The sequence below is a fragment of the Hyperolius riggenbachi genome, chromosome 3, assembly GCF_040937935.1.
Source record: "Hyperolius riggenbachi isolate aHypRig1 chromosome 3, aHypRig1.pri, whole genome shotgun sequence".
NCBI classification, from domain to species: domain Eukaryota; kingdom Metazoa; phylum Chordata; class Amphibia; order Anura; family Hyperoliidae; genus Hyperolius; species Hyperolius riggenbachi.
The window spans coordinates 336,315,231-336,342,770 of NC_090648.1; the positions used below are offsets into that span (position 1 = coordinate 336,315,231).

At 45.5% G+C, this 27,540-nt stretch overlaps 1 protein-coding gene across 1 annotated transcript in view; it reads right to left on the reverse strand.

Annotated features, from left to right (window-relative positions):
• The window catches only part of LOC137562326 (dynein axonemal heavy chain 3-like), a 1,996,682-nt gene that overhangs the window by 1,633,847 nt on the left and 335,295 nt on the right, over positions 1–27,540 (reverse strand). The window contains exons 10-11 of the mRNA XM_068273663.1: positions 23,795–23,925; positions 21,716–21,911 (exon numbers count right to left, since the gene is read on the reverse strand). Of these exons, the coding sequence (XP_068129764.1) occupies positions 21,716–21,911; positions 23,795–23,925 (327 nt within the window). The remainder of the gene's footprint in view (positions 1–21,715; positions 21,912–23,794; positions 23,926–27,540) is intronic.

Below are 27,540 nucleotides of genomic sequence, written 5' to 3' on the forward strand. Positions count from 1 at the left end.
CACCTGTCAGTTGACCGCGCCAGTGTCCCATTTTCGAAGCCCTTTGGTGCCCTTGCCAATCATCGAGGTGCCATTCGAGCGCATTGCCATGGATATAGTGGGGCCACTGGTAAAGTCTGCCAGGGGGCACCAATATATCCTTGTCATACTCGACTATGCCACTCGCTACCCAGAAGCCTTTCCGTTAAGAAAACCCACGTCCAAAGCTATCGCCCGAGAATTGTTTAATATGTTCACTCGGACGGGTTTTCCTAAGGAAATTCTTACGGACCAAGGAACCCCGTTTATGTCTAAAGTGATGGGTGATGTGTGTAAACTGTTCCAGATTAAGCAGATGAGAACCTCTGTTTACCACCCTCAGACAGATGGGCTGGTGGAACGGTTTAATAAAACCTTAAAAATGATGTTAAAAAGAGTTGTTCAAAGGGACGGAAAAGATTGGGATTGTTTATTGCCGGCAGTGATGTTTGCTGTTCGGGAGGTACCTCAAGCCTCCACAGGTTTTTCACCATTTGAACTGGTCTATGGGCGCAGACCTCGAGGGTTGCTTGACTTGGTCAAAGAAACCTGGGAAAGTGAGTCCAGTCCCCACAAAAGTGTGGTGGAACACGTTTCCCAGTTGCAAGAACGCATTGCCAAGGTGATGCCCCTGGTCAAGGAACACTTACTGGCAGCCCAAGAAGCGCAGAGTAGGGTATACAACCGCTCCGCAAAGATCAGGCAGTTCCAGGTGGGGGATAGAGTGGCAGTATTGATCCCAACCGTGGAGAGTAAATTCTTGGCCAGGTGGCACGGTCCCTTCGAGATCGTTGAAAAAGTGGGGGAAGTGAATTATAAGGTACATCAGCCAGGGAGACGGAAACCCTATCAACTGTATCACGTCAATCTGTTAAAACCCTGGAAAGAGAGAGAGACCACGCCGGTTAGGGTAGGTGTGAGTGTTGTACCCAAAATCAGCATTGAGGATGTGAAAATAGCCCCCACTCTTTCCAAATCCCAGGTCCAACAAGTAAAAGAGTTTCTTCAGAGAAACAAGGGGATATTTTCGGATTTGCCTGGACTTACGGGTATGGTGGAGCACAACATTGTTACTGAGCCCAGGGCTAAAGTGTTTGTCAGGCCCTATCGCATCCCGGAGGCCCGCAGAAAGGCGGTGTCAGAGGAAGTGAAGCGCATGTTAGAATTGGACGTTATTGAAGAATCGCAGAGTGAATGGTCAAGCCCGATTGTGTTGGTACCCAAGCCAAACGGAACTCTGCGATTCTGTAACGATTTCCGGAAATTAAACGAAATTTCCAAATTTGACGGTTATCCCATGCCCCGTGTGGACGAATTGATAGAAAGGTTAGGCCCAGCCCGCTACATAACCACATTAGATCTGACCAAAGGATATTGGCAAATACCCTTGGCCAAAGACGCCAGAGAGAAAACGGCATTTTCTACACCTGAGGGCCATTTTCAGTATAAAAGAATGCCGTTTGGGTTACAGACAGCCCCGGCCACATTTCAGAGAGTTATGGACAGAATGTTGCGTCCACACCAAAGATACGCGTCGGTCTATTTAGACGACATCGTAATTTTCAGTTCAGACTGGGAGTCCCACCTTCCCAAGGTGCAAGCAGTCCTGGATGCGTTAAAGAAGGCGGGTTTTACAGTGAACCCCGAGAAATGTGCCCTAGGTATGGAGGAAGCAAAGTACTTGGGGTACATTGTCGGAAGGGGGTTGGTAAAACCCCAAATTAACAAAATTGAGGCAATCCAGGAATGGCCCCGCCCCATCAGTAAGAAACAGGTTCGAGCTTTCTTAGGGATAGTGGGATACTACAGACGGTTCATTCCCAATTTTTCTACCCTAGCAGCTCCCCTAACTGACTTGACCAAGGGCCGGAAGTCAGTGATGATACAGTGGACAGCAGAGACAGAAAAAGCATTTTTGGAGCTGAAATCGGCATTATGTAGTCACCCTGTCCTGGTAGCCCCCGATTTCACTCGAGAGTTCGTAGTGCAGACAGATGCCTCAGATGTTGGGTTGGGGGCGGTCCTGTCTCAGGTGATTGATGGAGAAGAACATCCCATAGTTTTTCTCAGTCGGAAGCTGACGGCCGCTGAGAGAAACTATGCGGTAGTGGAGAGGGAATGCTTGGCCATAAAATGGGCCCTGGACTCCCTGCGCTACTATTTGTTGGGTAGAAAATTTAGGTTGATCTCTGACCATGCCCCGCTAGCATGGATGAAAAGAAACAAAGGAACGAATGCAAGAGTGTCCCGGTGGTTTCTCTCTCTCCAGGAGTTCAACTATGTGGTGGAACATAGGCCGGGTAAAGTGCACCAGAACGCTGATGCCCTTTCCCGAGTCCACTGTTTAGTGGGTCTATGTGCCTCCACCGCCTCGGGGTTGAGGCAGAGGGGGGGGATATGTAGGGGCCATCGGGGCTGGGTAATAGATGGGAGGTATATTTCCCCGGTATTTGGACTATGGTCACTTTAAAACCCTGTGTGGTCCTAGGAAGGGAGTCCGGATTTTAGCAGCAAGCAGTTGCTGCTTGGTTTTTTTCTTCTCAGGGCCGGACTCCTGGGATGGGAGGGAAGGAAGGGCGGGCCTTCCCATCCCACCTAGGTACACACCTGGTTGTCAGTGAGGCTGAGAGTCTCACTAATTATGGTATTGATGAGATGCAAATTTATGCTTAAGAAGCAGCCTCAGAGGCAGTCTGGGGAGAGGTGTTGAAGGAGTAGCAAGTATGCTATGGAATCTCCTGACAAGGAATATTGGAGTATTTGATGGAAGCCAAACCATACCCTGTCTGTTGTTTGTATGGTGTTGGCCTGATGAAAACTGAACTTTGTTTGATCCTGCTGGACTGTATATTACCAAGCTGAAGTAAGCTGAACTGTTATTTTCCAGTTATTACTGCTGCATTGAAGCTGTTTTCTTCTACTGCACAATAAACGGACTTTGTTTTATACATCTGTGTACTGCGTGCTGGCTGCGACCCCCTCTAAACTTCACAATATGTATAGTGTGTGTGTGTATATATGTATAGTGTGTGTGTATATATGTATAGTGTGTGTGTGCGTGTGTGCTTACGTGCGTGCGCACACATTTTTTGTTCTTCACACAGAGTAAAAGAATGCATGTTTTTAATCATAGAAAATCTCTCACATCTGCTGCGCCACATACTTTATATATCATAAGAACAAATTGGGGCTCACTGCTAAGGGCGCTCTTGACGGATCTAGACATGCTATGTGCTATTGGTTGGAGCTACGACACGAGATGGTAGTAGCTCCCCCCGTTGCCTCCTTTCTCTAGTGCAATGTTGGCTAACCTTGAAATTCCAGCTGTGGTGGAACTATAAGTCCCATGAGTCATTGCAATATTCTAACAGCTCTAAGCACAACTCAAGGTGGGAGAGGCCTGATGGGATTTGTAGTTTTGTCACAGCTGGAGTGCCAAGGTTAGCCATCACTGCTCTAGTGTGAGGTGAGAGAGACCCTGCGGATCCCACCACTGCAGTACTGCATGGATCACCCAAATCCCCCTGCACACCAGAAAAATAAGTACATGCTGGGAGGGCGCATGGGTGATTGAGAAATTGGATTGGAAAGGGTTGTTGTGTGTTTGGAAAATGAATGGATGTTTACAAAAATGAATAATTTGTATACATTCAAAACAAACAGGTCCTTCACGCACACCTGGAAAATGCGTACAATCCTGCATCTACAGACTGCACCTGGTGATCCATTACTCCATTCCAGTGAATGGAACTGGAGATGACCAGTTTAGGTCAATCATGATACAGCAATCAATGCACTGATCACCACAATAATAATTCTAATCTCCCTTTCATAAAGTGACATAAATATGGAGCTTCGCTTCATTATAAATAGGCTGGGGCCCTTAACTTTCAGGCATAGCATAAAGGACAAAAATGAGGTCTTCTCTTTTCATTGGATACGCCATGCGGTCTTTTCCCCAGAGCAATGCTCAGAATTGCATGCATGTGTGAGAACACCTCTCTTTTATGATTTGTATGCAATGGAAGTATGCTGTAGGTCTATGTGGCTATAATGTTATTCATTTTCAACATGCTCTATTTGTCGCTGATGAATTTTCATACTGTGATTTTCTTCCTCTGTCTTTTGACAGCATCTCACTGCTCTCCTTTGAGAGAAAATTGGAAAGTGGCAAATCAATAACTATTGTCAACATGCACAAATATTTCAGCATGCACATCTACTTGTAACACTAATATATGAGCTTTAATGCAAGAATTCAGGTGAGACAGGCTTAGATAGATATTGCTCATATGGAAATACACTATGGTTCACTTGTAACTCCTGGCAAATTCTCTAGTCTGGAAGTCTCTTATGTAGCGAGCTATAAAGGAAGCAGTAAATTTGGTGCTCAAACTATCAAAGGCTAAACAAAAGTTTAAAAAAAATGTCTGCATGACTAGAATGTGTTACACAATTCAAAGCCAAATTGTATTAACTATTGACCTTTTTTATCCATGCCATGCACTCAGAAGCTATTCTCTTCCAGAAAAGAGTATTATGGCTATAATTCCTTGTCAGTAAAAGTTACTCTATAATCAGACAAGGTCCCACTATGTGTATAAACGTGTATGCTTGGCACTGTACATGTCATCTTGTCACGCGCCAGGTCAGGAACCCTTTAAGAAGGGAGAAATGTCTTGTGAGGAAATTACATTTGTTGCTTTCAGGTGGAGAAAAGCAACTGCGCCCACTATTACAATCTACAGAGACATTGTTGCTGCTTTACCCATTAACCTGGTTGCCTGTGCTCCGATTTTGCCCTGTTCGATAATCCACCAGCTCACCTATGAGAATTGTGTAAGGCTAGCAAGGTAGGACATTGATGCGCTTGTATTTGCCAAGAACATTAGCTTTAAACACTATTCCTTGGAATACAGAATACAGCTGGCTGACATGTGATGTGTCTTCCTTATACACCAATATTCCACACACCTTTGGCCTCAGATCATTAACATATTTCCTTTCCACCCATCCCGACATGCCAGCCACCCAACAATCATTCATTACTCAATGTGCAGAATTTATTTTACAACACAATGTGTTTTCATTTGCTGACAATCATTACCATCAAATTTCCGGTACCACTATGGGCAGCTCATTTGCACCCTCATATGCCAATCTTTCCATGGGCCTCCTGGAACATCTCAAATTCTCCCTGACACATACATTTAGCAAAAATATTGTTCTATATAAAAGATACATCGATGACTTGATCTTCATTTGGAAGGGCGACCATTCCCTCATTCCTACCTTCCTCACCTTCCTGAACGATAACCCGGCCGGTCTGACGTTCACCCACCAACATCATCCCACCACCATCGATTTTCTCGATCTAGTTTTATTTACTAACACCCATCACATCAAAACCAAGACACATTTCAAAAAAGTTGACTCTAACAATTACATTCATTTCAATAGCCATCATCACCGACCCTGGACAACCAATACTCCCTATAGTCAATACCGCAGAATCTTCCGCAATTGCACCGATTTCTCCGATTACCAATCCCAATCAGATATCCTTACCAAAAAGTTTGCAGAACGTGGCTACCCAAAAAAACTGATCAAAGACGCCAAATGGAAGGCCACCATCACCAATACCAACAATACTGTTTCGTCCTCGACCCCCAGTCCTTTCCCCAGATTTATCACTGGATTCAGTAAACACCACAAACAGATCAGATCCATAATACAAAACAGATGGGAGATTCTGACACAGGATCCTCACCTCAAACCTACCATACCTGAAACTCCCTTACTCACATTCAGAAGGGCCCCCAACCTCAAAAGTCTCCTGGCCCCTAGTAAACTACGCCTACCTATCCCTAATCCCACTGAAACCACCCCCATCTCAAACCCTGGGTCATTTCCCTGTGGGAAATCCAGATGTACTGCCTGTCGCTTCATAAACACCACTGATTCCTTTTCATCCAATACCACCCAAATTTAGTATACTATCAAACAATACATTACTTGTTCAACCAGAAATGTCATTTATTTGATCTCTTGTTCATGCAATCTGCAATATGTGGGGCGAACCACTCAACTTGTCCGAAACAGAATAGGACAACATAAACGCAATATATTGAAAAACTATCCACTTCACAGCATTTCCCGTCATTTCGGCTCCACCCACAACTGCAATCCACAAACACTCAAATTCACGCTTATTGAATCCATCCCACCGCACAATGCTTTTGAGGTCCTTAGGAATAAAGAAATGTTCTGGATACAAATTCTTAAAACACTAACGCCCGAAGGTCTAAACGAACAATTAGAGAAAGTATATTGAATCATCTTTTTTTAATATATTTTAAATGGTCCTCTCTTTTATTCGAACCCATTATATTTGTCTTACACTTGTTTTGCTTTGATCATTTACTTATTTTATCATTTTTAATGTATTTTCGTCAAGTTTTATGCTTCATACAAATTTTTGCAACTATGCATAGTTTTGTATCCATACTCCTATTATTACAGCAGTTTTCTGTTTTTCACCCTGTACCATTAACCCTAGCTGGAATGAACCTCTCCAGTATATTTTGGATCCAACATTCGGCATAGTGTGGCATGAACAAATTTTTTTATGCATTTTCTTTACATGTACTTTTTATGTATTCCAAGTGCAACTTTTATTTAACCTTTCTACATTTCCTTTCTCCAGCCTCCGACCCTATAACAAACACCACATCTATTGTTTTTACTTAAGATTTAGGCCACCTCCAATCCTATGCGCTTTTCACCATCCACTACCAACCCATACAAGGTACACTATGGGAGTAAGCATGTTGTTACTTATGCATATCCCAGTCCCTTTGCCTATATCCCTCTCTTTCTCCCCCCCCCCCCCTTCCCTTCCCATCCAGCATCATACACATAGGTTTGCATCCTATTCCCACATTGATCACAGTACTGCACCGCCCTACTACCATATGTCATCAGCATGCGACCTCTGTCGCTCCCACTTCCCATCCCCCATTCTGGGTGATTCCAGTCACTTATAAATTTAAGACAGAGCACCCCACACCTCACAGAGGCGCTCTACCTGGTTCATGACCTGATTTTGGTAAGTTGAGCATTTGCTCACCTTTAAACACTGCTGTTTCTTAGTATGCCTTTTTGTTTTATCATAATATACTGCTGCACTCACTCCTTCAAAAATGAAACCTTTCTCTGCTTCTCATAACTCTAGTAAGTTGAACATTTGCTCATCTTGAAACACTGCTTTTTTTTTTTTTTTATTATTTTTTTTGCCTTATCATAATATACTGCTGCACTCACTCCTTTAAAAACTAAACCTTTCTCTGTTTCTCCCTGTTTTAAATTCATTTTTTTACTGTCTTATCATTTTACTAAGAGTGACTCATACTCTGCCTTTATATTATGGATATGTGCACTGTCACTTTATACATGCTATTTGCACACGTTCTCAGTCTATTTTGTATGCATATCTTGCTGTTAAATGCATATTGCACATTTTATTGCTGTAGACTTGTGGTGCACCTTTGGGTGCCTGGTATTTGCGTTCCTCTGGCAATCCCCTTTTTTTTCCCTTTTGTTTCCCTTCCCCAGCACCCTCCAAATAATCGTTTGCCTGAAGAAGCGGGACTGTTACCCGTGAAACGCGTTGCACTTTTGGAGTTACTAATAAATGTTACTTTAGACTGTAAGTAACCTGTCCATTGTCCGGCCATTTTTTTTTCAGAAGGGAGGTGAGTCCACCCACTTCCCCCTTTTTAAAAATTTTAACTAATTTTATTCTGCTTGGCGCCTCTGTTATCATATTTCAATATCATCTAGTCCACCCTTGGTGGAGGGGTGTATCCCCATTTTCTCCTATCTACAGAGAGCGACTTTTTAAACCTGAGCGGGGTCAGGTTACAATTCTCCCCGCCGGCCTTTCCAGTGGTTGCCTTTGTGGCGACCCACCCTTGTGAGTATAATCATCTCATTTATTCACAACAGACCTCTCCATATTAACATACTGCACCATATTGGGCTCTCGGTTTCTCCCCCATTTTCAAGCATTAGCTTTACACCAACTACCTGTTTCACTGCTCTTCTACTGCTGAGTAGAGTTGGGCCGAACGGTTCGCCTGCGAACGGTTCGCCTGCGAACGGTTCCATGCGAACTTCAGTGGTTCGCGTTCGCGTCCCGCAGGCGAAGTTTTGCGGAAGTTCAGTTCGCCCCATAATGCACCATGAGGGTCAACTTTGACCCTCTACATCACAGTCAGCAGGCCCAGTGTAGCCAATTAGGCTACACTAGCCCCTGGAGCCACTCCCCCCCTAATAAAAGGCAGGCAGCGGCGGCCATTAAGCTCACTCGTGTGCCTGCGTTAGTGAGAGTAGGGCGAGCTGCTGCAGACTGTCTCTCATAGGGAAAGATTAGTTAGGCTTAGCTTGTTCCTGGCTGCATACCTGTTCTGTGAACCCACCACTGCATAACTGTACTGTGAACCTACCACTGCATACCTGTTCAGTGAACCCACCACTGCATACCTGTTCAGTGAACCCACCACTGCATACCTGTTCAGTGAACCCACCACTGCATACCTGTTCAGTGAACCCACCACTGCATACCTGTTCAGTGAACCCACCACTGCATACCTGTTCAGTGAACCCACCACTGCATACCTGTTCAGTGAACCCACCACTGCATACCTGTTCAGTGAACCCACCACTGCATACCTGTTCAGTGAACCCACCACTGCATACCTGTTCAGTGAACCCACCACTGCATACCTGTTCAGTGAACCCACCACTGCATACCTGTTCAGTGAACCCACCACTGCATACCTGTTCTGTGAACCCACCACTGCATACCTATTCAGTGAACCTGCCACTGCATACCTGTACTGTTCAGTGAACCCGCCACTGCATACCTGTTCTGTTCAGTGAACCCACCACTGTATACCTGTTCTGTTCAGTGAAACTGCCACTGTATACCTGTTCTGTTCAGTGAACCCGCCACTGTATACTTGTTCAGTGAATCTGCCACTGCATACCTGTTCTGTTCAGTGAACCCGCCACTGTATTCCTGTTCAGTGAACCCGCAACTGCATACCTGTTGTGTTCAGTGCACCCGCCACTGTATACCTGTTCAGTGCACCCACCACTGCATACCTGTTCAGTGAACCCACCACTGCATACCTGTTCAGTGAACCCACCACTGCATACCTGTTCAGTGAACCCGCCACTGCATACCTGTTCAGTGAACCTGCCACTGCATACCTGTTCTGTTCTGTGAACCTGCCACTGTATACCTGTTCTGTTCAGTGAACCCGCCACTGCATACCTGTTCTGTTCAGTGAACCCGCCACTGCATACCTGTTCTGTTCAGTGAACCCGCCACTGTATACCTGTTCAGTTAACCCGCCACTGCATACCTGTTGTGTTCAGTGAACCCGCCACTGTATACCTGTTCAGTGAATCCACCACTGCATACCTGTTCAGTGAACCCGCCACTGCATACCTGTTCAGTGAACCTGCCACTGTATACCTGTTCTGTTCAGTGAACCCGCCACTGCATACCTGTTGTGTTCAGTGAACCCGCCACTGCATACCTGTTCTGTTCAGTGAACCCGCCACTGTATTCCTGTTCAGTGAACCCGCTACTGCATACCTGTTGTGTTCAGTGAACCCGCCACTGCATACCTGTTCTGTTCAGTGAACCCGCCACTGTATTCCTGTTCAGTGAACCCGCTACTGCATACCTGTTGTGTTCAGTGAACCCGCCACTGTATACCTGTTCTGTTCAGTGAACCTGCCACTGTATACCTGTTCTGTTCAGTGAACCCGCCACTGTATACCTGTTCTGTGAACCTGCCACTGCATACCTGTTCTATGAACCCACCACTACATACCTGTTCTGTTCAGTGAACCCGCCACTGCATACCTGTTCTGTTCAGTGAACCTGCCACTGTATACCTGTTCTGTTCAGTGAACCCGCCACTGTATACCTGTTCAGTGAACCCGCCACTGCATACCTGTTGTGTTCAGTGAACCCGCGCCACTGTATACCTGTTCTGTTCAGTGAACCTGCCACTGTATACCTGTTCTGTTCAGTGAACCTGCCACTGCATACCTGTTCTGTTCAGTGAACCTGCCACTGTATACCTGTTCTGTTCAGTGAACCCGCCACTGTATACCTGTTCAGTTAACCCGCCACTGCATACCTGTTGTGTTCAGTGAACCCACCACTGCATACCTGTTCTGTTCAGTGAACCCACCACTGCATACCTGTTCTGTTCAGTGAACCTGCCACTGCATACCTGTTCTGTTCAGTGAACCCGCCACTGTATACCTGATCAGTTAACCCGCCACTGCATACCTGTTGTGTTCAGTGAACCCGCCACTGCATACCTGTACTGTTCAGTGAACCCTCCACTGCATACCTGTTCTGTGAACCCGCCACTGCATACCTGTTGTGTTCAGTGAACCCGCCACTGTATACTTGTTCAGTGAACCTGCCACTGCATACCTGTTCTGTGAACCCGCCACTGCATACCTGTTGTGTTCAGTGAACCCGCCACTGCATACCTGTTCTGTTCAGTGAACCCGCCACTGTATTCCTGTTCAGTGAACCCGCTACTGCATACCTGTTGTGTTCAGTGAACCCACCACTGTATACCTGTTCTGTTCAGTGAACCTGCCACTGTATACCTGTTCTGTTCAGTGAACCCGCCACTGTATACCTGTTCTGTGAACCTGCCACTGCATACCTGTTCTGTGAACCCACCACTACATACCTGTTCTGTTCAGTGAACCCGCCACTGCATACCTGTTCTGTTTAGTGAACCTGCCACTGTATACCTGTTCTGTTCAGTGAACCCGCCACTGTATACCTGTTCAGTGAACCCGCCACTGCATACCTGTTGTGTTCAGTGAACCCGCGCCACTGTATACCTGTTCTGTTCAGTGAACCTGCCACTGTATACCTGTTCTGTTCAGTGAACCTGCCACTGCATACCTGTTCTGTTCAGTGAACCTGCCACTGCATACCTGTTCAGTTAACCCGCCACTGCATACCTGTTGTGTTCAGTGAACCCGCGCCACTGTATACCTGTTCTGTTCAGTGAACCTGCCACTGTATACCTGTTCTGTTCAGTGAACCTGCCACTGCATACCTGTTCTGTTCAGTGAACCCGCCACTGTATACCTGTTCAGTTAACCCGCCACTACATACCTGTTGTGTTCAGTGAACCCACCACTGCATACCTGTTCTGTTCAGTGAACCCGCCACTGCATACCTGTTCTGTTCAGTGAACCCGCCACTGCATACCTGTTCTGTTCAGTGAACCTGCCACTGCATACCTGTTCTGTTCAGTGAACCCGCCACTGTATACCTGATCAGTTAACCCGCCACTGCATACCTGTTGTGTTCAGTGAACCCGCCACTGCATACCTGTACTGTTCAGTGAACCCTCCACTGCATAGCTGTTCTGTGAACCCGCCACTGCATACCTGTTGTGTTCAGTGAACCCGCAACTGTATACTTGTTCAGTGAACCTGCCACTGCATACCTGTTCTGTGAACCCGCCACTGCATACCTGTTGTGTTCAGTGAACCCGCCACTGCATACCTGTTCAGTGAACTTGCCACTGCATACCTGTTCTGTTCAGTGAACCCACCACTGCATACCTGTTCTGTTCAGTGAACCCACCGCATCAGTGCGCATACCTGTGCAGTTAAGTGAACCCACCTACCTACGTGAGTGCACGCAGTGTGATATACCACTCCGCGCATACCCAATATGAACAGGTAGAGGAAGAGGTAGTGCCAGAGCCAGAGGAAGGCCACCCGGCAGGTCTGTGCGAGGTCGTGTAAATGTAATTTCGTGTGGACCTAGCCCACAGTACAGTGCTCGGAAGAAGGCACGTTCCATCACCTCCCAAGATTGTCAGGACGTGGTTGAGTATTTAGCGACACAGAACACCTCATCTTGCTCAGCCACCAGCGCTACTACTAGCACCACTTCCGCTGCATTTGACACTTCGCAATAATTATTTAGTGGTGAAATCACTGATGCACAGCCATTGTTGTTACAGCCAGATGAATTTTCACCAGCTCATATGTCTGAGTTACGCAGCAACACTATGGATGTAACGTATAAGGAGGATGAAGGACCTACTGATGGTGCATGTTTGGATTTTTCTGAGGCAAGCGAAGCTGGGCAGGAGGATTACGATGATGACGATGATACGGATCCTCTGTATGTTCCCAATAGAGAAGATGAAGAGGGGGACAGTTCAGAGGGGGAGTCAGAGAGTAGTAGGAGGAGAGAAGTTGCTGAAAGAAGCTGGGGCAGCTCTTTGTCAGAAACAGCTGGTGGCAGTGTCCGGCACCATGTATCGCCACCTATGTACAGCCAGCCAACTTGCCCTTCAGCATCAGCTGCTGAGGCCCCCATAGTGCCCACATCCCAGGGTGGCTCAGCGGTGTGGACATTTTTTAATGTGTGTGCCTCAGATCGGAGCAAAGCCATCTGTTCGCTCTGCCAACAAAAATTGAGCCGTGGAAAGGCCAACACTCACGTAGGGACAAGTGCCTTACGAAGGCACCTGGAGAAAAGGCACAAACAGCAATGGGATGGCCACCTGAGCAAAAGCAGCAGCAGCACACAAAAGAAAAGTCACCTTCCTTCTCCTCTTACTCCTTCAGGTGCATCATCTGCTTCTGCCGCTTTCTCCCTTGCACCTTCACAGGCACCCTCCTCCACTCCGCCTCTGCCCTTGAGCGCTTCCTGCTCCTCTGCCCACAGCAGCAGTCAGGTGTCCGTGAAGGAAATGTTTGAGCGGAAGAAGCCAATTTCGGCCAGTCACCCCCTTGCCCGGCGTCTGACAGCTGGCGTGGCGGAACTGTTAGCTCGCCAGCTGTTACCATACCGGCTGGTGGACTCTGAGGCCTTCCGTAAATTTGTGGCCATCGGAACACCGCAGTGGAAGATGCCAGGCTGCACTTATTTTTCTAGAAAGGCCATACCCCAACTGCACCGTGAAGTTGAGAGGCAAGTGGTGTCATCTCTTGCGAAGGGCGTTGGGTCAAGGGTACACCTGACCACGCCTGGTCTGCCAAGCAGGGGCAGGGCCGCTACATTACGTACACAGCCCATTGGTCAACCTGGTGAACGATGGCAAGCAGGGCGCAGCGGACCAAATTGTGACACCTCCACGGCTTGCAGGCAGGCCTCCTGCCACCTCCTCTCCTCCTGCTACATGCTCTTCGCTGTCCTCCTCCTCCTTGGCTGAGTGGCAGTTCTCCTCTCCAGCTACACAGTCCCAGCACCGCAGGGCCTATGCTGCATGCCAGGTATGACGGTGTCACGCCATCTTAGACATGTCTTGCCTCAAAGCGGAGAGTCACACTGGAGCAGCTCTCCTGGCTGCTCTTAAGAAACAGGTGGATGAGTGGCTGACCCCGCACCACCTGGAGATAGGCAACGTGGTGTGCGACAACGGCAGCAATCTGCTTGCCGCTTTGCATATGGGGAAGCTGACACACATACCCTGCATGGCACATGTCATGAATCTAGTTGTTCAAAGATTTGTGTCAAAGTACCCTGGCTTAGCCGATGTCCTGAAGCAGGCCAGGAAGTTCTGTGGGCATTTGAGGCGGTCTTACACAGCCATGGCATGCTTTGCGGAAATTCAGCGGAAAAACAACTTGCCGGTGAGACGCCTGATTTGCGATAGCCCGACTCGCTGGAATTCGACCCTGCTCATGTTCTCCCGCCTGCAAGAACAGAAGAAAGCCGTCACCCAGTACCTCTACAACTACAGTAGAATGAAACAGTCTGGGAAGATGGGGATGTTCTGGCCCGACAACTGGCCACTGATGAGAAATGCATGCAGGCTCATGCGGCCGTTTGAGGAGGTGACCAACCTGGTGAGCCGCAGTGAAGGCACCATCAGCGACTTGATTCCCTACGCTTACTTCTTGGAGCGTGCTGTGCGTAGAGTGGCGGATGAAGCTGTGAATGAGCGTGACCAGGAACAGTTATGGCAGGAACAGGCATGGGACCAATTTTCATCAGACCCAGCTGTTTCCTCAACACCTGCGGCAGCACAGAGGGGGGAGGAGGAGGAAGAAGAGAAGTCGTGTGCAGAAGACGAGTCAGACTCAGAGGATGATGAGCAAGGTGTTTTTTTGGGGGAGGAGGAGAGGACGGCGGCAGGAGAACAACCGCAGAAGGCGTCGCAGGGGGCTTGTGCTGCTCAACCTTCCCGTGGTATTGTTCGCGGCTGGGGGGAGGAGGTTGACTTACGTGACGTCACTGAGGAAGAGCAAGAGGAGATGCATGGTACATCTGGATCCGACTTTGTGCAGATGTCGTCTTTTATGCTGTCCTGCCTGTTGAGGGACCCCCGTATAAAAAACCTCAAGGGGAATAAGCTGTACTGGGTGGCCACACTACTAGACCCTCGGTACAGGCACAAAGTGGCGGACCTGTTACCAACTCACCTGAAGGTGGAAAGGATGCAGCACATGCAGAACAAGCTGTCAACTATGCTTTACAATGCCTTTAAGGGTGATGTGACAGCACAACGCCAGCAAGGTACCACTGCCACTAATCCTCCTCCCGTGTCCACGCAGTCAAAGACAGGATGCTCCAGCGATCTCATGGTGATGTCGGACATGCGGACGTTCTTTAGTCCAACGCCTCGCCGTAGCCCTTCCGGATCCACCCTCCACCAACGCCTGGAACGGCAGGTAGCCGACTACATGGCCTTAAGTGTGGATGTAGACACTGCTGTGAACAGCGATGAGGAACCCTTGAACTACTGGGTGCGCAGGCTTGACCTGTGGCCAGAGCTGTCCCAATTTGCCATCCAACTTCTCTCCTGCCCTGCCACAAGCGTCCTGTCAGAAAGGACCTTCAGCGCAGCTGGAGGCATTGTCACTGAGAAGAGAAGTCGCCTAAGTCACAAAACTGTTAAGTACCTCACCTTTATCAAAATGAATGAGGCATGGATCCCGGAGGGCTGCTGCCCGCCCCAAGACTAAGTCAGTCCCCGCACACACAGCATCTCTGCCTGCACGCCGTGTGACTGGCTGCCTGGCCTGCCCCAAGAAGACTAAGTCGCTCCCAGTCCCTTCACACAGCATGTCTGCCTGCAGGCCGCTTGACTACCTTCTCCGCCACCACCAACAGGGTCCGGGACTCCAGGCGGATTGCTGAATTTTTTAGGCCGCTGCTAATAATTTTTCTGGTGCGTGTACATGACTGCCTAATTTTTCTGGCTGCACTGCGGGCAGCTGCAACAACAAAAGAAAAGGCATGTCCATGCGCCCATTCCCCTTCGTGATCATTACCTTGCCGTGGTGAAGGGGCTTGCGTATCACAATGAAGCAATGACCGGCGCCTAGATGAGTGTCTCGGGGGGCACACCCACGATAATAAGGTCGTTGCCTCATTGTGGTCAGACCAAATTTGATCAGCTGGACAGTCACTGTTCTGTCATTCACCTACATCAGCCAGGCGACCATATGGGCTGTAAAGCCACCAAAACCTGCACTCTCGCCATGGTGTGCACCAGTCCAGCACGGCCGTCACTACACAAACAGCTGTTTGTGGTGCGTTACACGGTGAGTTTGGTGTGTCAGTGTGAAGCAGTACCTTAATTACACTACCTGATTGATGTATACACATGCAAGATGTTTTAAAGCACTTTAGGCCTTTCATTTAGCATTCAATGTGATTTCTGCCCTTAAAACGCTGCTTTGCGTCAAATCCAGATTTTTCCCGGGGACTTTTGGCATGTATCCCACTCCTCCACCTGGGGGTCCAGGTGTTAGACCCCTTGAAACATCTTTTCCATCACTTTTGTGGCCAACATAATTGTTTTTTTTTCAAAGTTCGCATCCCCATTGAAGTCTATTGCGGTTCGCGAACTTTTACGCGAACCGAACCTTCCGCGGAAGTTCGCGAACCCGGTTCGCGAACTGAAAATCGGAGGTTCGGCCCCACTCTACTGCTGAGGGTTGAGCTCTCATTAAGTTTGATGTTTACCCTAAAGCTGCTTTCACACAACACGTGTTGCCATGCATTACGGTACTCTCACCATAGCTCGTCGTGAGGGCAATGTAAACGAATTTAGACTTACAAACTATTGCAACACCAGAAGTAGTGAAATCACCACAAGCCTGCCGCAAACTCGGCAGTGCGTTGCCACATGATCCATACCTACAGCACCATTATGCAGCAATGCAGAACTATGGTGAAGCATGGCAACAAGGTAAGTGTAAACACTTGGTCATGACCCGCATGTGCAGAGTGACTGTGATCCAGTGATGTACTTCCTGTCCAGTAGGGAGTACATCCCTGAGTGAGGGGCATTGCAATGCATATTACCCTGTCGGCACACTAAGCCACAGGGTAATATGCAAGAGCACATGATGAGGTGCGATAGTCCTGCCCCGGGTCCTCCTGTTCAGGATGATTGAAAAACTACAAGTGTGAAATCTCCCTCAAACGTCTTTGGACAGATTGCATTTTTCTTGTTTTTCTATTTACACAGTCACAAGTGCCTATCTACACTCCATATATGAAAAGACCCATAAGAACCATTTTTATGCTGTGCCATGATTGAACTGAGATGCAGATTATACCTTTGTAGCACTCACTTAAAATGTAAATATCAAATATACAATGCAAACAGAAAGAACCTTCAAAATAAGAAACCTTAACCTAAATTTCCTTCAAAACTGCAGAAAGTGTGCTAAAACAAGAGATTTTAGCAAAAATCCACTGAGTGGTATATTTTCCATTTCATTGGAAAAGTCATGGATTCCCGTTGAACAAAGGCTAATAAAACTGCAGCAAATAAATTTTAACTACAAATCCTCAGCTAGTTGCTACAGAGTAAACCTAATGAATCAGCAATCCGATTTGGACTCTACTATTTCATGCAACAGGTTCTATTAACGATGCAGGAAAAATTGGTAAGGGATTCAGAGGATCCCCTGGTTACATTACAGGCTATTCTCTGTATTGTTCCAGAGAGATCTAATCAACTGGAACAGATCCATAGGCCTCCTTGCTCATGCAATTTTTCAATTCTTCACACAAATTTTCATTTAGATTGGGGCAAGGTTTTGTGATGGTCACTCGAATTTCTTGACCTTGTTACCACACTATTAAATGTATGCTTGCAGTGGTGTAGCAATAAGGGTTGCAGAGGTCTCAACCGCACCAGGGCACTTGGGCCCTTGGGCCAGAGGGGCCCCATAGGGCCCTCCCTCAACTGTAGTTTTAGCGCTTTATTCATCCTGTGCTTGTAATGATCACTTCTATAAATGCTTTGAATAATGATAATCATTAACAATCTATTCCCCATCCCCTTCTTGCACCTTGTACACTGTGTTGTCCTTGGCAGGTTTTGGTGCGCCATATTAATTGTTATGTATAGTTCCTTAGCTACACCACTGTATGCTTTTGAGTTTCCTGTTCATTTGGAAATCTCATTTGTGATCGACCTACTTCCTTGCAGACCTCTTGAGAAGTTGCTACAGTACAGCTACATAATTTCATTTTGATGTTGGAGATTATGTTATTTGGTAGGAAAGCTTAACCCTTTTACTCCAAACATAGCAGTGGTTATTATGGCCATTGGCCAAGTAGTTTGGAGGAGTGGCTTCTTCTGTGTTGATCAGCCTTTCAATTTATATTGACATATTTTAATACAGATATGTGATTTGTACTTTTCATGCTAAAGTATGTTCCTGTCTAGGAGACATAGGCCCTTATTCAATTTACATTTTCTTTAAGTTGTCTTCTAGGTCAGAGTTCCCCAACCCTGTCCTCAAGGCCCACCAACACTGCATGTTTTTCAGGAAACCCCTAACATGTACAGGTGAGGTAATTAGTGTCTCAGCAGAGCTGATTATCTACCTCTGTGGATTTCCACAAAACATGCACTGTTGGTGGGCCTTGAGGACAGGGTTGTGGAACACTGTCTAGGTGATATTTCCCTAATTTATCAATAAAATGCATTTTAAGCCACCAACAAGCAAGAACATACTCATAATAATTTTGACAGTACTGTTTCACCTACTTTTTTGTACTTTGCAAACTGCAATGTGCTGAAAAGTTATTTTAAACAGAATGAAAAAGTATCTCCTGAATGTCTTTCCTTTGTTAGAGGTATGACGGCTGTGGCATTCCATGGCATTCATAACCATGTTATATATTTTTATACAGGGCCGAATTCATCATAAGGCACATGCCCTCAGGTGTCTTATGATGGAAAGGCGGCTCACTTCCTTCCCCAAGTGCCTCCCTCCTTTCCCTATGCAGAGTCCTGATGAGAGTGTAAATGAGAGGTTACTCACCCTGCTCTCTGCAATCCACTGACAAGATCTCAGTCAGGGGCACATCTAGCTACCTATGGCTACCTAATACTAAAGGGCACCTCTAGCTACCTATGGCGGGCAAGGGGAGTGACAGATAGGACAACGTACACAGTTGGGGTGTGGTTGGGTAGAGGTTTGTAGGTTCATGGAAGGGGAATTCTAAGGTGCCAGGCAAGTTTTTACATATGAATGTGGAACTTTCAGGGGTTTGGATGATCCAGGTTTGTGGAGGCTCACAGTTTCTCCTTAGGGTATTGGCTGACTTCTATTGATGCGGCTTGATTGATGAGGCTTTGAATTTGCTAGTAGGCCTTAACAGAACATCCACATGTTTACTCCAGCTAGCCTAATTGGCAATCAGACGTTAGTTGAAAAGTCTGATTCTCTGATTACAAGCGGTTTACAGACAGTTTACAAAGTTTATGTGAAATAGTATAAAACAAAAGAAAGATAAAACAGGCTCAGGAAATAGTGAGGGGTGGCACACTGAATTCCTGTGAGGTGTGGGAATATAATAGCATATGGTGAACCCTAAGTAAATGTGGCTTGGCATGTTCTAGGCCAGGCATAGGCAAACTCGGCCCTCCAGCTGTTACGGAACTACAAGTCCCACAATGCATTTGCCCTTATGAGTCATGACTGTGGCTGTCAGACTACTGCAATGCATTGTGGGACTTGTAGTTCCTTAACTTGCTGGGCGTTTCAATTCCCGCGGCCGCATGGCCGCAGGAGGGTTTTCTTCGCCCAAATTCTTTTTTTCTTTCATGTAGCTAGCCTAGGGCTAGCTACATGATTCTCCCCTTCCTCCTCTCTCCCTCCCACCCTTCTGATCGCCGCCGGTGATCACGCCCATAAGGAAATCCCGTTCTGAACGGAATTTCCTTTAGGGCTTCCCCCGTCGCCATGGCGACGAATGGAGTGACGTCATCGACGTCGTGACGTCACTGGGACTCCCGCTCCACCCCAAAGCGCAGCCTGGTGGCGATTGACCAGGCTGTGCACGGGGTGTGCGGGGGCCCTCTTTCGCGTCGGGTAGCGGCGGATCGGCGGCGATCAGGGCAAACACGCAGCTAGCAAAGTGCTAGCTGCGTGTTTGAAAAAAAAATTATCAAAATTGGCCCAGCGGGGCCTGAGCGGTGCCCTCTAGCGTCTCTGGACGAGCACAGCTCGACCAGAATGCTAGGGAGGTTAACAGCTGGAGGACCAAGTTTGCCTATGCCTGTTCTAGGCTGTAGCTATGTTATAAGGCAAGTTTCAATGGAGTCACCCCAGGTGTTTGGAAATGTTCAACTTTGGCTTTATATCAGGCATTCCTGTCCGCCATAATGATATTCAGAAAACTTAACATCCAGCTTACCCTATAATTCTTTATGAAGATGGAAAATTATAAAGGATTATTAAATAACTGGAAATGTACAGCAAAATCCCTTTTTTCCTACACAAAAAAAATAAAATAAAATAGCGAAAACAGTTAAATTAGTGACTGATTTTACTGACCCAAGTAAATAACAGTGATGTTACACTACTCAGCAACAGGCATCAACCAACTATGTAATTAGGTCTTCATGGAAGCAGCAGTTTCCTGAACTGAAGTGGTAAATATGGGAATGATGCTGGTGAATAGGTCTATGAATTATCGAATGAACATGTGGTGTGTGAGTCAGGATGCAGTTGATTCTACAAGGCCTAATCACCCACATGTTCTGCTATGTGACTCCCTGCCTGGGAAGGTATTGATCAATCAATGCCATCCAACATTTTATAAACAAGAAAGGTTCAGCTGACTCACCTGAGCTTTTCCAACCCTTTAGAACACATCCCAGCAGATAAAATCTCCAGTTTAAAGTACAGGCAGGGTCGGTTATCTCATAAAGCAAGGTGAAACACTTGCATCAGGCACAGAGATTACAGGGGCAGCATGTTTGTACTGTCTGTTTACACTAACAGCATGCAGTCAGAGTAGGAGGAGAAGCAAGGGGAGAGCGAGTTTAGGAGGCCATCATGTGTGAGGAGTCTGACAGTGAGGGAGAGAGGCAAGAGAGCAGCAGTGTTTCATTTAACTTGCACAATGAAAGGGCGGATCCTCACAAGTTTGCCTCAGGCAGCAAAAAGTCTAGAAAAAGTCCTGAGTACAGGCTGCTTCAGGTCTGGGTAGTCAGGTAGGATAGATACCTGGACATACAGATAAATGTACTTTCTGTCGTCAAGAATGTTAGAGAAATATGTTGCAAAACTCAACACAATATGTTAACCACTTGCGTACCAGCAGTCTCTGGCCCCTTAAGGACCATAGATTGCTGGTACCAAAAAAAAAAAATCTCCTGCCGATGAATTGACACATGGACTTGATGCTCTCCTATTGTTGCAGCCCCTTCACTATTCCATTGCTATGACAGCAGAGCTATGTGAGCCGTTGAGGAGCTGATTTCATTGGCTCCCGACTCTGTTGTCAATGTTAGCCAACAAGACTGGCTCACAGTGATCACGTTTCCTAACCGGCTAACAGAGCAAGGGGCCTGCAGGGATGGGCGAGCGGCATGATCAGCAGTAGCAGCAGGTCTGTGTGAACGTGGTTATAGAAATCTATGCCCTGGTAGGAATAAGAAGCCACAAACAGGGTGTAAATTTTGATTACCACAGTCCAGAAGCAGTTAACGATCAGATCCAGGTTGCACGTCATAGTTTGTGTGCAGCTGTTTATAAACAAAAGTGACATCACCCTCATCTGTTGAATTTGCCAAGCAGGAACACATCTCCTATGGTGCATTGTGGCTGATCTCTCAACTGGCAGGGGGAAGTATGCTTGTTGCAGGATGGAACAGCTTCTTTCCACCCCTTTTCACCGATTACATGCATTATAGTGAACACATGGCTTCTGCAGAAATGCAAATCCAATATTACCTAAAAACTACTCTTTTTCTTAGAATTTTTTAAATTAACAATTGTACATGTATCTTGCCTAATGACACACACACACACACCATCCAACATTTCCTTCATATCGATAAACAGCAAACTCTTTGGAAAAGACTGATTAGCCTTGCTCAGCGTCATGCTATTCACTATAATGGGCGTCACTCAAGGTCTGTGGTTTAGGACATGACTGAAAAAGAAACTTTTGACCAGATGCTTTAAAAGTGGTTTGTTTGACCTAAGTTAATCAAAAAGTTATACACAGATGCATAAGCTGGGATACAGAATGCTCACATAGGATCGTGAATTCATCTGTGCATGTAAATGGTTTTTAAAAATATCACGTTCTTCTAATTAATGTCCAGGACTTCATTCATTACCAGCTTACCTCATCTTGTGGCATTTCAGATTCGATATTCTCTCTGTTTTGAGTCACAAAATCACAACAGTCCCTCAGCCATGTCTCCTGGAGCTGTTCTGACCTCTTTTCGACAAGATTTCTCAAGTGACTTATAAACTCGCCAATCTTCATAGGCACAATAGGCAGTAAGCTGTCAATATCAAGTAGTCTAACATTTGCGTACCTAAAGAAAAAGCCACGAGGAAAGCTTTAGAATGGAAAATGCTTCTACTGTATATGCAAGCTATTATGAATTAAACATTATCTACATGCCTATATGATGAAGGTATTTTTAGCTTCAAGTTTAAGTTACTAATCACTGCCTACCTAGTAAAGATTATGACTGTTTCCTTCATCTCACTGTTTACAGACAATTATATAGCTAAGTGAGTCATGGGGCTTACAGCATTACCGTGAGCTTTTTTTTCTTTTACAAATGGATTTGCGATTCCCTTTATAGCATGCAGTAGCAATATAAAGTGGGGAATGAGGGATGCTCGAGAGGCATAGCAGCACAGACATCAGTACCTCTAGAGTAAGCTCACAGCTTTCTCCTTCCCTGGAACTAAGTGCTGAAATTATAACAGTACCATTTATAGGGTAGGCAAACTGAATTAATATGTGGTCAGTGCTGCCTCATAAAACCATAAATAAGACAAAATATTTTTTACAGCAAAAAATGGAAACTCAGAACAAGGAATGTATACCAAGAACTTCTTGGAGAGAAGCTAAAAATATTGCTCGGCTGAGCTGTAAAGTGCTGCTAGTTTGTTCCTTGGCCAGTAAATGTTAGCTTTCATAGTAAAACACATATTTATTACACAATGCATCAGCCCAACTCTGAATACATTTTAGTATCTGAAAATGTTTAAAATTTCCTCAAACACTACAAATATGCAAAGCATTATAATATAACGATTGACTGATTGATTGATTAGTTGATTGGATTAGAAAACGCAATAGCATTGAATGAGAATTATAGTGATGAAAGGAAAGTGTTGCATATTGCAGCATTCTTTTTCTAACCTGCTATTGTAAATATTGTATGTGTAACAAATGACTAAAAGGTGCAACACAGACAAGTCTCTTTTTTATTATTAGATTTAAAGAGGAACTGTGTCCAAGGACGGAACATCATCCCGACCAGTAGCTGTTACCCCCTTTCCCATGAGGAAGCTTTACTGTTTTTGTCACATAGATCATAAGGGGGGGGGGGGGGGGACTGTATAGCTGATATTGTGGTGAACCCCTCCCCCCACAGTGTGATGTCAGGAGCTAGGCCCTGACAGTGTCCTGTCTGTGAGCCTTGTTGCATTGTGGGAAATAACAGTGGTTTCCAACTGCCAAGCAACCAGTATCGCCTTCTGTGCATATGCCCTAGCTTCAAAAAAGCAACCTTTTAGCCTATCCCACTGTTAGCGGGTGCCGTTATAGATTATGGCAGTTGGTTCAGTCTATTGTTTTTCATGTCTGCCAGAAGTAAACATGATGAAGTGCAGGCTGATTGTGTATCAGACAATAAGAACAAATTACATGGCGAATACAGTGGCGTAGCAATAGGGGGTGCAGAGGTAGCGACAGCATCGGGGCCCTTGGGCCAGAGGGGCCCTGAGGAACCCACCCTCAACCACAGTATTAGCTCCCTATTGGTCCTATGCTGATAATAATCACTTCTATAGATGCGTTTAATAGTAGTGATCATTGACAAACTGTACCCCATCCCCTTCCTGCACCTCTGACACTGTAGTTGCCATTGGCAGGTTTTGGTGTGTCGTATCAATTGTTATGTATAGAGCGTTTGGGGGGCCCAATGTAAACCTTGCACTGGGGCCCACAGCTCCTTAGCTACGCCACTGGGCGAATAGCAATCATTTTTTGATCTCGCTTCTATTTTTGAACTTCTCACTTTGTAATATATTGATTTATTTTTCTCCCCTTTTCCCTTAAGTTCCTCTATAAGTAGATCTTCACCAATTCTATTAAAATCAGAATTAGTATACATTTGAAGGTCTACAGTAGATCTAACCAACTATCTTAGTTGCATTTTGTTAGCATGAATAAACTTACTTTGTGTGGAAGAGATGCAGAACTTTAGACATGACAGGATGCACAATATGCAAGTCATTCTGCAGTTTTGTACGTGCTGCATTAATGCTTTCGTGCCATGGAAACCGTTCCCGACCAGCGCTGTTGGATATCTTAGAGGGGATAAAAAAAAAATTGCAATTTGTTCTTGGTTTTTGAAAGTACTTTATTTTATACATTAACAGTAGTTCTGCCCAAATTTGCCCCACACTGGTGGCAGAAATGGGTTAAGTCAAAGCTTATAGCTAGTGAGACTCTTCTGAGTAGCTACAAGTATATAAATGTTAATGAAGAGCTGATTAATCAGCTGTGACCATGGGTGATGGGGATTAACTTACCCATCAGTCTGGGGGATCCTCTGCATTCCACTCCCTTCACACGCGAAGTGTTGACCGTGTTCCACAACTCACTTCTGCGCTTCCTCCTTCCGGCTTGAAGCAGGGAGTGCTGTAGTGAGTCATGGAACACGGCCAACACTTTGCGCGGTAAGGGAATGGAACGCAGAGGATCCTGCAGACTTAAGGGTAAGTTAACCCCCATCACCCGTGGTCACAGCTGATTAATCAGCTCTTCATTAACATTTATATTCCGAGTAGCTATGGACTCGTAACTACTAGGAATAGCATCACTGCTTCTAGCAGCTCATCCATTTAAAGTTAGACTCGGTTTTCACTGAAAAATTCTGTTAGCATATTAGTGCTCCACAACATTTTTTGATTATTAATTCAATGTTAAAAAGTATATTTCCATTTCAATTTCCAGCCAGCTACAGGTTTCCCAAACTGACAGAAGCTACAATTGCACTCCTTTGCAAGCCAGATATCTGAACACTATTTGAGGAGTACAGACTCCACAGAAACATCTCACCTTGTTCACTGAGTAATTAACTGTACAGATTAAGAGCTTGTTACTCATTTTCAACATGTATGCTTGCTGAAATAAGGTTTGCCATTGGTCTTGAGCTGAACGAATACTGAAAGGATTGCCTTTTAATGAGCAAGAGTGCAGTTTCAATTAAACAAGAGCTCTTAATTATTCAGTGATCTGCTAGCCTCATCGTCTGCCTCCTGGTTGAAGCCAATTAGCTTGATAGGACAATGTTAAACTCATCATCACTTAGATACAGGTCTTCTACAAAAAAACAACAATATTTTAAAAGCCTTTCCAGACATTGCCTAGGCAATAAACTCTTATCAAGAAGCATACTAATCTTAATACACACACACTCACATGTGTAACTCAAGAAGTTTTAAATCAGGATGATACCATTTATTGGCTAACTAAAAATGAATAAGAATAAGCAAGCTTTCGGCCTTGCAGCCTTCGTTGGGCTTACATCCTGTTAGTTTGCAGGCTGATGGTACAGACAGCTATATACATGAAACATCAAAAGGGAAAACAGATGTTTTTTCAAGCATAAATACATGTCCTTAAGATGCCTTAATTGAAACAGAACATCTAAATGGAGTGAGAGGTTGTTAGCTGAGATTAGGATCCTTGTTTACTCCCTGCTCACAGACCTGGGAGTTGGACTGACACAGAGGTATCGTAAATTCTGAGTTCACAAGTTCAGCTATATAGGCTGAGAAAGAGTTCAAATGTCATCAGCCTCATACATGTGCAACTCATTCATACATGGGGAATATACTGTAATGCAGATAAAACCCTAGTGGCAGCTGGAATAAAGGTCCTAGCAGTGTATAACCAGTACTTTTCACTTTAAACTGGGAGTTACTGCATCATATTATAGGACAATTGTAATGAGAGGGATTTTGAGGCTGCCCTATTTATTTCCTTTTAAGCATTACCAGTTTCCTGGCTGTCATGCTGATCCTCTACCATTAGATACAGACCCTGAACAAGCATATGCAGATCAGGCATTTCTGACATAAATGTCAGAACTGACAAGATTAGCGGCATGCTCATTTCTGGTGTTATTCAAATGTTACTGTAGCCAAATAGAACAGCAGAGGTGCTAGGCAACTGGTATTTAGAGATGTTGCAAAAAGAATTTTTGCACCTTCTGCAAATGTTCGCGAACATGCAAACCACCATAGACTTCAATGGGCAGGCAAATTTTAAAACCTACAAAGACTGTTTCTGGCCACAAAAGTGATGGAAACGTTGTTTCAAGTGGTCTAACACCTGGACTGTGGCATGCCGGAGGGGGATCCATGCCAAAAATCCCACCAAAAATTACAAAGTTGCACAAAGTTGGGTTTTAATCCCCCAAGGGCAGAAATCACAGTACATTCCTACAAATAATGCACTGGAGTGGTACTGTGCGTGCAACTTAATGTAGCAACAATAGCAGTAGTGTGCACAGCTCTGGGTGTCAGTAGGCTGTGGTGTGTCACAAACACACAAAAAAGTGCACAGGAGAACGATGTACTAGCCCTCAAAAGGGCTGTTTGGGGTGCTTTCACAGCAAGTGAGAAACAAAAACACAGGCCTAGTTAATGCTCTCCCTCACTAACAGTCAGCAGCCAGCAGAGAATGAATCCAATATGGCCACCGCAACTTCTTTTTAATAGGAGGTGGGGGGTCCAGGAGGGGGCGCTGGCTGCCATGTGTCTGTTGACTGTGAGGTAAGGGGTCAAAGTTTTGCCTCATGATGATGTATAGGGGTGGGTCGAACACGTCATGTCCGCAGTTTGCCGAGAATGCGAACAGCGGAAATTCACTGGGAACTGTCCGCCGGCGAACTGTTCGGGCCATCTCTACTGGTATTGTTTAAAGGGAAATAAATATACTAGGCAGCAGCTCCGTATTATTTTTACTTCAGTTGTCCTTTAAGATTCTTCAGAATGTAGTACATTACTGCAAATTCCTTCTACATTGGCAATATGGGCTATTGATCTTTATGCCTAGGATTTTAATAAACTATAGTTGTGCCTAAAAACCCATGTAACAGCGTCATGCTAAACCACATTGTTTATCGGACCTATTTATATCTTATGTGCATTCTAAATACTTTTTCTAATAAAACAAATCTTAGCCTAAATGTTCCATAAGGCTGCATTCAGTCTACAGAAAAACACACTATAACGTAGATCAGACTAGCAGCGGGTGAAATAGGAAACAGAGAATTTGTAACCGAGCTTTTAAAGTGCACGGTGTGGTTATGCGGAAGTTTCATTTATAATGGGATGCAAATTCTTACAACAGACCCATAAACTCATCTCCCTGGAATGATTGCTGACGATGAATAAAAATATCTGAAGCGCAGTGCCTTGATTTAAATAACAATGCACAATGTGTACACTGTCTGACAGTTCTTCTTTAGCAGCTCACCCTCTGGCTGCCACTCTTCTCATTTCAATGCAATCACCCTGACCGCCTGTCTCCTTCCTTCCTTTGTCACTTTCTATCATCATGACCAGGGTGGTTTTATTACTGCAACCATTCCCCTTTACCACTGCACATTTCAGATCTGTATCTACAGCATGCGTAGAAGGATCACATTAATGGGAGAGGTGATGGATGTGAGAAATGTGATGGCAGTCCTATACCACCTTGCTATGCAGTCTGCCGAGAATTGAAAATGCTCCGGTAAAGCATTGTATGAGCTCCATCAAATACAATGTTCCCACAGGGCCAGCTCCATTACAAATATTGGTCTCATTTGTTCCAGACATGAAGAAAGCTCATTTTTTTCAGAGCCCACAAAAGCTCTCCAACTCCTATCATATTGTGGCCTATGAAACTCATTATCAAGGAAAGAAATA